At 40.7% G+C, this 13,676-nt stretch overlaps 1 protein-coding gene across 1 annotated transcript in view; it reads right to left on the reverse strand.

The window, feature by feature from the left end:
- The window catches only part of qsox1 (quiescin Q6 sulfhydryl oxidase 1), a 35,433-nt gene that overhangs the window by 12,721 nt on the left and 9,036 nt on the right, over window positions 1-13,676 (reverse strand). The window contains exons 7-9 of the mRNA XM_037770053.1: window positions 9,497-9,631; window positions 9,284-9,413; window positions 1,706-1,828 (exon numbers count right to left, since the gene is read on the reverse strand). Of these exons, the coding sequence (XP_037625981.1) occupies window positions 1,706-1,828; window positions 9,284-9,413; window positions 9,497-9,631 (388 nt within the window). The remainder of the gene's footprint in view (window positions 1-1,705; window positions 1,829-9,283; window positions 9,414-9,496; window positions 9,632-13,676) is intronic.

The following is a 13,676-nucleotide window of genomic DNA, read 5'->3' on the forward strand; positions in this document are numbered from 1 at the left end:
TGGTGCAGACCAAACCAACCGGTCTGAGACCGCTTGTGAGAGGTGGTCTCAGAGTGTTTCAAAGCAAACCAAAACGCAGGCTGCCTGTGCGGGCATTTGTTGAGATGGACACAGGTAAACAACAGGTTAACATGAGTGGTAGAGGACTGTCTTGGACTTCTTTAGAAGTCATCTGCTGACATCTGGGCCGAAGTGAACATACAGAATATGATAAATAAAGTCCACAAAAAAAATGACGTTCATAAACTGGAGGAGAATGGATTCATGCAGAGTCGATCAGTGCCGAGTCAAAGTGAAAAACCTTTGACAGCAATATTTCTTTTTTTTTTAAGATTTTTTTTCTGGCTTTTTTTGGCCTTTACTGGATAGGACAGAGTGATAGACGGGAAAGGGGGCGAGAGAGGGGATGACATGCAGCAAAGGGCCGCAGGTTGGACTCAGCTTTGGTACATGGGGCTGCCCGCTCTACCAGGTGAGCTAACGGGGCGCCAATATTTTAAAGTTTGTGATTCCCTGCATAGAAGTGGCAGCTCTCGAGACGCTTTAATTTGTGCACTGTGAAAGTGCCCTAAGTGCCACAGACAGAGTAAGGAAGTTGGAAAGTACTGAGAGACAGACTAACACATTAATGGTTTTGACCTTTTCATGGGATTTGCTGACAATAAGAAAAATGCCTCGTCCTTTAAAATGAGACTACAAAGATTCTCTAAAAAGTAAACCCTGTCCAGCATCTCCCAACCTGTTCAACTAAATGAAAGCAGTTCTACGTAGTTTTCTTGATCAATAAGAAGTCAATCCCAGGTTAATGGCTCGGCCCTCCACTAATGAACAGAAGCTATCCAGACCTCTAACCACGAGCCACAGTTGAATCCAATAACATATTTTCTCTGACATAAAGTCGTTTCTCTCGCTGCACTGCATCGCCATGGCTGGTGTGATTGACAGGGTTACTCACATGTCAATAGTAAAGATTTGGTGTGTGTGTGAGTCCATTTCCTCTGAGGCGAAGTCTATTCATACCTTCCCATTGATTCATTGATCAATTGATTTGCCTGCTAAAAGCTAATGATGTAAGTAAGTGACTCTTTCAATTTGCGAGGGGCGGTACTGGAGGCATGCAGGCTTCATTCCAAAGACAACAGCACATAGATCCTCAGCTATATGTGCTGGCACCGACACAAGGACAAAGTACATATTGAAATATCTGGATATTTATAAAAGATACTTTTACCTTACTCATGCTGTGGGGTTTTATAGAAATTTCCAAGATCACGTTTTAACATGTTTTTTACAGGATAGGCATCACTCTGGAGCCTCTGAGGTGGTTTATGTGTCCAGACCGACAGGTGACCTTGACAGACGTCCTCATATCAGTCTGGGTGCATTTCATGATGCCCTGCCCTCTGTTCTCCCTGCGACTGTTTACATGTCTTGTCCTCTCCCTTCCTTTCCCTTTAAGATGCCTGCTCAGGCTCACAAATGTTCTTCTTCTCAATTTTAATTAATGCACTTCCTCGATACAGCATGTAATGGACAGACCACTTCTGAATCCAATGAATACCAAAGATGGAAGACCGACTTAAAAAGTTAACTAGGAGTACTTTGGATGTTGGCTTGACTGACAATAATGAGCCCCAAGTTCATCGCAATATTGATGCATAATGTGAAAAATTATTGGATATTTAACTATACTGTCTTGACTCACCTGAGCCGAGTTATCCAGCATCTCTTTGAATGCCTCGTAGGAAATCTCATCACCAGTCTGGTTCTCTAGCCAAGAATTTACAGACTTCAAAAGGTTCATCACCACTGGACGGCCTGGGAAGTACTGCAGACATAAAAACAACAGAGCACAATGTATTATATGTGTTAACTTACCTAACTTAAGAAATTACATTGACAAAACTGTTGATTTTGGAGTAGATGAGATGCATATTGATTATTTTTTTATGTCTGAAAAATGGTGAGAAATGCACATCACATTTTCCCAAAACCCCAAAGTATTCAATTTACTATCATAGAAGACATGAAAACCCAGCATACATTCACATTAGACAAGAAATCTGTCAATTGAGTAATCGATTAAATCAACTAATTTCAAATAGTTTATTGAGAAGGAACCAAAACTCCTGTGTACTGTCAGTTATGATATTTCTGTTAGTAGATTACCATTAGATGAATTCAGTTACTAATGAATCTTCACTGATAAAGTAGAGTTTATAAAATCTAACACAAAGTTAGTCTTACAGCTCTGATTAATTGTATGTTTTAGTCAGCACATGGAAATCTAAATGCTAAAGAACAGAGGTGTAGACTCGAGTCACATGACTTGGATTCGAGTAACAAATTTGATGACTTTAGACTCAACTTGACTAAATCAAAAAAGACTTGTGACTCGACTTGGACTTTAACACTAATGATGGCTTCGCCTGAACCTGAGCCCTTTGACTTGAAAATACTTGATTCCTTCCTCCAAGCCCAAAGATTAAAAATCACGTTATTTATAAAGTGTGCCACAAATAAATTCAATCAACTAACATTAACGCTATTTATTCCCAGCAAGTAGACAATTTATTCCTCAGATCCACTTTGTTTGAACCGATCCGACAGCATCCAATCAAGTTGCAGGAGAGAACCATGAAGAACCAACGTTACATTACTGAGCGCCAGTTGGAAAAAATTAGACCAAAGATGATTTTGTTTGTAAACAAAAACTATGGGGTGGTCAACAAAAAAACAAATTGCAGTATACAAAAAGTGCGGGTCGAAAATTACAGATGGAGAAATAAATAGCATTATATTTGGTGAAGAGCGCATTCTGACTGGTTTAGAAGTAGTGGTTTAGTTAACTTTTGATTTGCAAAACAATGACTTGGTCCCACCTCTGCTAAACAGTTTCCACAGCATAAATATTGTGCTAATGCTTTTATATATGTATCTTCTATTTATAAAAGCTTGACGACCGTGTTACCAGTTGCTAACTCATCCTCACAATATTTAGAGGTGTACATGCTGCACAGAAGTTGTGGTTTGGTTGTTTTCCCTTTAAAGAAACTCACTAAATGTGGCTGCAGCTGAACTTAAGCCTCTTCCTTCATTAAGATCTATTTCCTAAGCCACTAACAACCACTTAGCCACAGTCTACTCAGTGCTTCCTCCTGATGTGTATTTACATCCTGTCAAACTAGCATTACCATGGTAACAAGCACAACTGAGAGAAACATGATTCTGTAACTAGCAGAGGTCGGTACACGAAGAGAGAGAGGAAATCCAGCTGATGGGTGTCTGAGACCAGTGATGACAGAGTAAAGACAGACACAGACAAACGTGTCTTCACACATACGATACTGACAATAGAAACAGCTGATGTCTTCAGAGAAGAGCGCTTTAATACATTTCAGCTAAATGTGCTTCCTATTCTTACTGTAAGCCTCTCTGTGGAACAGTTTATGATAATGGTCCCGTTTCTCAGAAAGAGACACAGCAAAGGGATCAAGCTTTTTTCCAAGACTTTCCAAGCCTCGTTGTGTTATATAACATTGTGTCAAAACTCTGTTTTCCATTTGTTTAAAACGAGATGATGCATCTCAAGAGGTTTATCCTGATATAATACATTTCATTCAAACAACAGGCAAATAGACAACTTCCATGGTAACTTTTGTTTAGCTCTGCAACTACAGTCACGATTATTTTCATTAGCGATTGATCAGCTGGTTATTTTTTTTTAATAATTGATTTATCATTTTGTCTATAAAATGCCAGAAAATATTGAAAATACTTATTATAATTTCCCAGAACCCAAGGTGACGTCTTCAAATTAGGGCTGCCCTTGAAATTCATACAATTTTCACTTTAAATCTTGTGTTTACCAGAAAATCCTTCAGCATGAAAAAAGCATAAAAAACAACTAATCAACTGAAGAAATCTTAGTCGACTAAGACCAAATTGACCGATTAGTCGACCAATCGACTAAGAGGGGGCAGCCCTACTTTAAATGAGTTGTTTTTTTTGTCCAACCAACAGCCCAAAACAAAGATATTCAGTTTACTACCATGTAGGACAAAGAAAAGCATCAAATATTCACATTTCAGAAGCTGGATCCAGCCAAGGTTGGGCATTTTTGCTTAAAAAAAATGACTAAATCAATTATTGAATTATCAAAACAGTTGTAATTTTCTGTCGATCAACTATGACTAATTGTTGCTGCTCTACTCTATTTTTTACTCATTTTTGAAAGACAGAAGAAATTAAAAGTATCACTCTTGAATCATTGTTCTTGTCAAAGTACATGGGGACTACAAATTTCTACAACGTTGTGGTGAATCTGAGAGAGAACAAAGAAAAGAAAAACAGAGAAAGCAGATGACAGATAGAGCTCAAGTCATCCAACATGTGGACCTTTTTTGATTTGCATCACTGAGTCTTTTATAAATTGGCCTCCACCATGTGTTCAACTAAATACACCTGCATACACTGACAAGCTTGCATACGCACACACACACACACACACACACACACACACGCTTTTGAGTCAACAGCTCAGCCGTCTATTCATCGCCCTCTAACAGGATCTGTGTGTTATACCCTGACCACTTAACCAGACCCCCAGTGATTTACTTAAACCTCCTCGTCCAAGGCCAACAAAGTCGTGCTCTGTCCGACGTCCTCCCCTCTGCACCAGAGACCTCTGGACCCCATGCAGCGCCTTTCACCTTTCATCAACTTAGCCTGCAGAAAACTGGGTCGCCGTGCGTAAACAGCTGAATTTCAACATATATCGGTTAGTACTGGGCCATTAAAGCACCACTTCAACAGCAAACACACACACAACATTGGTGACAGCAACAACATGACCAATTCAATAATCAATTACCAGATATGAGCAAAAACACAACTATTTTATAAATCCCTACTGATCATTTATCATCTGCTATAATTGCTTTCAAAATTGTTGCAGCAGCAAACAGTTTGTATTTTACCAGCAGATATCTGGCTCCACACACGCACACGAACACAACACTAAAGGTGGGATGTAAAGAGCAGACAAAGGCCTCTGATGTGTGCTGCTCACTGCTGGGAAAGTGATATAATAGGTTTATAGGGCTGGATCTGGGGTCCGGATGCCAACCGGTCAGAAAAGCTCATTAAACAGCCGTATGAATTTAACCAGAAGGAAAAACGCAGGTGTTTCCCACTAATGGGTTTAACTCTGCATCACCAGAGCAACACTATTCATGAGCTCTCAGGGTCTGCTGATCGCCGAAACACTCAAATGTTCACCGTGTTCAACAATTTGTACAAGCAACATTTATGTAGTCAGATATTGGTCAGTGTGCTCGGTTTTATTATTACTACACATCTTTATTTTACATTGATTTCTCTTCTTCTTAACCTCCCTGTTGGACTCCCTGGCCTTGATCCTTGATGGTGCACAATGTCAATCAATATACCAAATATATATGTTGATGAATTATGTGTCAAGAACAGTGACAGGCATTGAAGGAAAGATATGTCAAGTCACAGCCTACACTTTCAGGCGACAGTTCAAATTGAATTGAACAGACTTGCAGTAAAAAATGTGACAGCAAAGAAGTGTAAAAATGTTTTATACCAAAAATAATGCTGCCTGTTTTCCACATTTAAGATGTACCTAGAGAACACTCCTCTCCTTCACGACTACTCACTCTTGGAAACAAGTGCAAGTGTAATTAATTATGAGAGGTAATAGTGATGCTCCTTTTAGATGATGCAACAAGCATCACAGTTACACAAGAACAACAACTCTACTGGAAACTAGACACTTTGTAATATCCAATAACATTTAAAATGTCGGCCATTTAATCAAGTATTGGGAATACCTAGTGATTCAACTGTAAACACTCTACATTTTATCATCTCTTCTAGATATCTCCCTCTACATTTGTTCTCTCTATTTTGACAAAACACACACAAACACACACATCCCTCCCCTCCTCTAACCCTATATCCCTCCAGCCCCCATCCCAGTTGGACCATGACAATCCCCTTCACCCCGGCAATATGTCATCCCTGATCCGATTAGTATCAGCAGCACTTGAGAAACCGCTAGCTCCTTGTGGCGAGGGTCCCGAGAGGGAGGCATCTGTTAGCTGCAACAGGGCAGACCAGGCCAGGCGCGGGACAGAAGACGGGGTGAAGCCCCTTGGTAATAATCTAACTTCAATCCACCCGGGGACGCATGGGGGGGAAGCATGGGGGGACGCTGCAGACACGAGCCACAGAGTGGAAATCACTACTGTCAATGAGGGGAAACTACAACTGGAAGCAGTCAAATTATAGCTTATTAAAACAGTAATATGATCCATACAGCTGGTTTTAAGAAGAGCAGAGAGCATCTTTGGTAATATGGGTGTATGTGAACATTGTGTCCTGAGCCCTGGCGTGAGAAGAGCGAAGCCTGCGTCCCTTTAAACCAAAGCCCCCCCTCTCTTAATTCTTTGTTTTATTCCCCGGACCCTCTGTCCCCTCTGGGCTGAAGGGCTTCTTTCAAGAAAAGCAGGATAGAGGTGTAATCCTTAAAAACCTCGCTGTAATGCTCTCATGCTTCCCAAGATCCACTTTTTTAATCCTCATATACATGTAGAAGCTTCATAAATCCGGCTTCAGCCTGACAAGACAGTAAATCTAGTAATATTATGACCGGAGGCACAAAAAAGAAAAAACACCCATGTTTACATGTTTGGGTGGAGATGCAATGATGGGATGATTGTGGATTGAAAAGAAACAAACAATTCATGGAATTACAATTCTTGGAAAAGAACAGTGTATTTTTTTTAGGTCATGTTAGAAAAAAATGAATACATGACGGAGCTGAAGCAACTATTTTGATATTCAAGTAAATTTCAAGTAAAAATGCCAAAAATGTGATGGTTCCAGCTTCTCAAGTGTGAGTATTAGTTTTCTTTCATGATAGTAAACTCAACTATTTGGGTTTAGGGCAGTTAAGTCAGCCAAAAAAAGAATCTGAAAATGCAATTTTCTGACATTTTATAGAGAAAATGATTAATCAATGAATCAGGAAAGTAACTGGAAGATAAAACAATGAAAATAATAATAAAATAAAGTGGCAGCCCCTACGCACATGCACAATGGCAAGCCCACGCAATATCACCCATACCAATACACCCCTAATGTATGCAAATACACTCTCCACTAATTATTCAGTTTAGTAAAAATTAAAAAGTACGTCATGATTGAGGAAATGTGTCACCAGGGTGAAGTGATGACACTCACACTGTGGTCAGGACACCGTGAGTCACTTTCACTCTAATTTAATCACATGACTCACGCGGGGAGTTCAGGTGTCAGATTTTTACATATTACGTCAGTAATTAGGAAGAGAAAACAGCTTAACAGAGATCATTTCATTATCAATCAGCAGTCATTCGAATATAGACGCAAAACAACAGTAGAGAAAAGAAGCTCAGAGTTCTTCTAACCTGAAAATACAGTTAATTTTCTGGTATCTAGCAAATAAACTGCATCATATGAAACATAACATAAAAATGTTACTCATTAAATATGTGTTTGCTTTTCAAAGTGCACCAAATCTCCATCAATTCTGGCTTCACATCTTCTTGCCCGTCTTACATTAACTGCTCCTAACAAGCTGACTGAATGAAAGGATTCGGCCTCTTTGAAGCGAGATCGCTCAGTCAAACGACAATAAGGAGCGTCACAAGTCGCGGTCGGCTGCAACAATGACGGCCTCCTCAGCTACACAAAGCCCTGCTGAGAGCGGCTGGTCCATCATGGTAGGGGGGACAGGCTAAAAATACCACTGGGACCTGCCGCTATTGACTAAACAAACTGGAGCTAATGGGAGGCCTCAGTGCTCTGCCCCCCCAACACACACACACACTGATACACACTAGCTTGCTACAACGCCTCCCTAGAGAGTGAGATATAATCAGAGAGATTGGTGGCAGACTAGGGCAGTGAGACAGCCAATAGGGACGGGGGTAGCAGGTCAGGCCTCATCATCACAACATGTTTGCCTGGCTGGCACACTTCAGCGAGGAAAAGAGGGAACGAGGGAGGGATGTGATCAGTAGTGGAAAAAGATGGAAGAAAGCAGCTGAAAGCAGGAAAAAGTATGTAAATAAAAGCAGATAAATCAAACAAACATGAGACCCTGGAAAAGAGTATGAAAAGAAAAGATGGAAGAGAGCAGAAAAGGAGGAGGTGAAAGACGATAGGAGGTCGTTTTGGTGAACCACAGAGGGCCGCGGCATGTCCACAAGTGTTTACAGAGATGCCTGTGTGAAACCAAAAGTAGGAAAACTACATGAAGGAGGAGGAGGAGGAGGAGGAGGAGGAAGAGGATGAGTAGTGTCTGTGTCTGTGTAAAGCCTGCGGGCAGCGAGTGGGTGGCAGCCACGCTTCAATCCCCCTGGGAGCCAACATGAAGAGGGTCAACAACACCCGAGAGAGTGTTTGTGCTGCTGCTCTAGTCAATGGCATCCACCTCTTCTACTTCCAATAATGTGTGTTAAGTGTATGTGGTGAAAAACAAAAGTGCTTTTGACAAAACAATTAATTAGGTAAATTTGCTAAATAATCTAATGGATTGTAAAAGAATAAAAAAAACATGTTATGAAGAGGGGAGTTTGAGCTAAATGCTGCAAAACAACAGCTCAAATCTACAACGTGATCAGACATTCTGCTGTCTCACTCTCCATCTAGTGGTGACCTGCTGTAACTACATATTACTGTCAACTATGCTTCGCATTATACTCATGGAGCTGAAAATATGTAAAGAGGTTCATCGTTTTTGTTTTCTGACCAATTTCCAGACAATTTACTCATTTTTTATTTACAGAAACAAATCAGTTTTATGTCCCTATGCAGCCAAAAAGGTGTTTACAGTAAACAATCCTCTGTCCCCTGGTGACAAGGACAGCTAGGAAAAATGTTTCCGATAATAGAAAGTGAAGAGTAAAATGAGGGGATAAGTGAATGAGCTGCTTATTATGCAACAGAGTCCTTCCAAATGAGAAAACAATGAATAAATCAAAAGCAGCATGTTCGCACGGCACAAGTGTTATTTCTTTAAATTACCTGGATTTTGTGTTACTGACTTTGTTATCCAATCACCTGTTTCAATCTTTCTAATATATTAAATAAACACTGAAAATCTGAGCTAATGAGCTCTAATCAATGCATATCATTTTGTTCACACATTTCGTGTGTCTTGTGTGTGTGTGTGTGTGTGTGTGTGTTCTGCTCTCTGTGGTAACTTTACCTTTGCCAGGACAGAGATGTACTTCTTGAGAGACGTCAGGGCCTCTCCTCTGATGACAGTATGAGCGGCCACCTCCACACGCAGAGAGTAGTGCAGCGCTGACTCCAGGTCCGCCATGTACACCCTGGAACTGGGCACACAATCACACATTTCATGTCAACAAATATTTAAGATGAGCACACAGAAAGACAGAGCAGTGTGTATTGTTCGTACCTGTTGAAGGGTCTCCCGGACTCCTCTGTGCTGTTGGAGAGGACCTCTGCTTTGACCGGAGGAGGCTTCCCTGACCGCACCACCCCCGGCAGCCTCTGGAGGGCGTAAGTGTAGAAAGTGCGAGCCTCAATGTTGCTGAGGGAGAAAAGGACAGGTGAGACTGACCCTTAGGTCACTCAACATAAACTATATAAGCACAAAAATGGACACAACACTCTTGCTTTCCTGTTTCATCAAGACAATGACCAAAGAGGTCCATACAGAACTGTATTTCCGGTTTGGTGTGAAAGAATTTGACCCATCCAACACCTTTGAAGCATGGACTGAAACGTTGACTGCAAGTTAGACCTTATCTCCATCATCACAATATCAGTGGTCAACCACACTAATGCTCTTGTGGCTGAATGGGAGCAAATCTCTGCAACCTGGTTCCAAAAGCTCGTATAACGCCTTCATAGAAGAGTGGACGCTGTTACAGCCAGATGTTAATGCCCATCGTTTTAGAATAAGACGTTAAATAATCACATGTGGGTGAAATGTTTGGCTGTCCACACACTTTTGTCCATACAGTGTACATGTAACCCAGTTTGTACAGGCATGTGTTAAGAGCATAGCTCTAATCCTGCGAGGAACCTGAATCAAATGCACAGTTCTTTTTATTTCAACCTTTTGTTTCAGCAGTCCACTGCCATAAAAATTGTTTTATGACCTGTATTTTTTTGTGGCCATATATTTTACACACTTACGGGAATACATTTTAAATACTGAGCAGATGGTGCCAGAGTAGCGTGGAACTGAGAGAGAGATCGCTGATCATTTAGCCGTGTGATAACCCTGCAACTGGAACCACAGCCATTAATGTGCTCTCTCTCTCTCTCTCTCTCTCTCTCCCTCCACCCCTCACATCCTCCTCTCATTTGCTTTCTCCCCTTGTCAGGGACAGAGAGAGAGTGAGTGAAAGAGAGAGAGAAAGAGAGAGAGAGCATCGTAAAACTGGAACAGGATGGTAATAAGGAGGATGGATACTCTGGGCCCACGCTCACTCACACCAGCCCGGGACTCAATTACACCTGCGTGTCTGGTGGGAGTGTACAGATGTGGAGGGAGAGCCATTCATCCAGCGATCCCCAGGGCCGGCGGGCAGGCAGGCATCAGGGTGGGCTGGGAGGGAATGCATTCACCTGGGACCAGCACACATTACATGCATGACGGATGTGAGACGCCCCCGCACACACACAGACACACACACACACTCTGTGCTCTCCCAGGATCAATCAGACATTCAGTGATGATGGGAGGCCATCTGTCGCCGTGTGCGGCTGGGGCTTGTTTGGCAGGTGAAGCCAGAAAAGCAATGGCATTGTTTTCATGCAAGAAATTAAAAAACCTCCCCTCTGTACAGTGATGGAGATGAGGGGGGTTGGAAGGGGAGAGATGGAGGGTGAATAAATAAATCAGCAATAAATCATTTCCTTTTTGCATTTGTCAACTAAACGGAGTCCTCTTTGCATGCCAAGTTATTGAAACAGCCAAACAAAGAGGCAGAAACAGCAGATGAATTTGCAGGGTGAGGAATGATCAGCGCCGCTTTATGATGGTGAATAATGGGAGTGATTTTGATGCTCTGATCCCATTAAGGGGCCAGATGTTTAAAAGTATTCTCATGAATAGGGTTCAGATAATGAGCACACGATGGAGGCTTACGGCAGAAAGCAAAGTTGTCGCGTGTGGAACAATAGGAACCAAGGGGAAATAAACTTGGTGTTTGTGTATTTCAGATCAGGCTGAATGGAAATTACTGTGAAAAGTTTGAGGTGTTATAGATATACATAAAAGTATCAATATGTACCACTTGCTTTTAAAAATGTTAGTTCCTCAATATGCATTAAAACTGTTTGGCTCACTGGTGTATCCTGCATGTCTGTATCTATTCTTAATTTTCCTAATAGGGATGGAGAAATATTGTTTCTTAAACCTACATTGGGTGTTGCCCTTTCTTTAGGTCAAAGCTACTGTGGAAAATCTAGTAGTTAAAGCTTTGTGTGGAATTTGTAAATGCAGCCTGTTGCACTGACTAATCGTATGCTGACTGGTGGATAGAAAAACACATTCATTTATAACAGTAGCAACATTGTTTTTCCAGTTTGTACCAGTGTACTGTCTTGTTCTTCACAGAAAACAAAAGGCAATTCTGGACGTTCTTAAGTGGAGACACCCCAACGTTCTGTCATGCACTGGTCAATTTTAAGATTTTGGGCTATTTTGCTTCCATAACATGTCTTCTTTCAAACTAGTGGAAAAAAAACCCCATCAAAAATACACATTCAGGTGTTGATTTTACTACTATTTGCATCTGTAGATTTCTCTTAAATTCACCAAAAGTTATCATTAAATAATGCCTCATTTGCATAGTTAAACATAATATTTTAGAAAACTTCTAATACAAAACATACGTAATAAGTAATCACTGGGAAGTTTCATGGTGCCATCTATTCATTTTTTTTTTACCCTATTCCCTTAGTGTCTTGCAAAATGTATAGAATTGTATAATCCATATCTGTAAAGGATGTTTTCTCAAAATTAGTTTTTCTCACTCTGAGCCAAAAATCTCCACTTCAGTAGTACTTACATACACCAACCACATCTATATTCTGAAGGTTCTTTCAGAGGGGTTTGTTTATATATTATTCATATTAATGAAATTGATATAATTGATATTAATTACATTTTCTGATTTATGGAGTGATAAAAAAAATACCTCTGTTAAAACCTTTGACTCTATTATGTCAGCAACCTGGCTTTATCCAATGATCAGATTTATTTTCTGGAAATGTATACACGTATTTAATAAGATAATGCCTCATTTGCATATTTAAACATACAATTTTCAGAAAACATCAAGTTTCATGATGATATCTATTGTTAAAATGTTTACCCTATTCACCTAGGGTGTCTCCCCTAAAGTCAAGCTGAATGCATTATTACATCCTGTAGGAGGTGGCGCTTCTTACTGTAGCCATGGTTACTATTACAGTTTGGCACAAGCACAATCTGGCCTTCTCTATTTGCATGTTTAGATTGTGGGTTTGTCATTTTTAGGGCTGTCCCTCCCAAACCAGATAGTGTGGAAAGGAAGTGAACTATAAATCCTTCGGACAGCGAGTCAGTCTGCACCGGCGCTGACTTCTCCTGTAGGCTTACCGCTAATTGGGAAAAACTGTATCAATTAAAAAGTTCTGTCCTGCACACCCACACAGGTGTTTTCACTTATTCTGACTAATTAGACCTCTGCACAGGTGGAAGTTGGACAGAGCTATGATGAAATTACAAGGTCACCAAAGACAATGGTAAGGGTGTAACCTCTCACACCCTCATGGCGCAGTCAGACCAAAATCCGGCTGGCGAAATATACTCGTGGAACAGATAATAAGGGGTGGGTTCGATCAATTCTAATTACTTAATAAAAGAAGAACACACCATCTGTTTTAAGTATGCAGTATAAATAACAGGCAGAACAAGCACGGCATATCCATGGTGACAGATTTGTAGGTTATGGTGGAGAGAGTTGAACGTTTCCCACATTACCTGTTTAAAGGGGACCTATTATGCTTATTTCCAGGTTTGTACTTGTACTTTGTGCTCCTGCTGGAACATGTTTACATGCTCTAATGTTCAATAAACACTTTTTTCTCATACTGGCTGTGCTGCAGCAACTCTTTTCACCCTCTGGCTGAAATGCTCTGTTTTTGAGTTTTTTTGAGTTTCAGAAAGTTCAGGAGCGGTGTTTCTGTGGGGGACAGTAACTCCCTTTGGCCTAAACTTTGGGCTTTGTAACTTTGCTGACCTTTTACATGCTCAAAAAAACGATATTACACACTAAAGGAAAGGAAAAAAAGCACAAAAGCATAATAGGTCCCCTGTATTATAATGTAGACTGCCCTCCATGCCCGTGTGACTTTACACTAAGGAGCTAGTGAGAAACACCCTTAATACTAACTATACGGTCTTTGTAATTTGTATAAAAAAACAACTGTGGTTGTATCAACTGATTACGGAAATGTAAACACACCACATCCTTTAGCAGGGAGAGACCTAACAGACACTACTACTACTACTACTGAGTGTTTGTAAAAGCAAACGTAAAAGCCTTCATGAAATGGTGTAACAAATCTCTATTTTG

Source organism: Sebastes umbrosus, chromosome 5, assembly GCF_015220745.1.
Source record: "Sebastes umbrosus isolate fSebUmb1 chromosome 5, fSebUmb1.pri, whole genome shotgun sequence".
NCBI lineage: Eukaryota > Metazoa > Chordata > Actinopteri > Perciformes > Sebastidae > Sebastes > Sebastes umbrosus.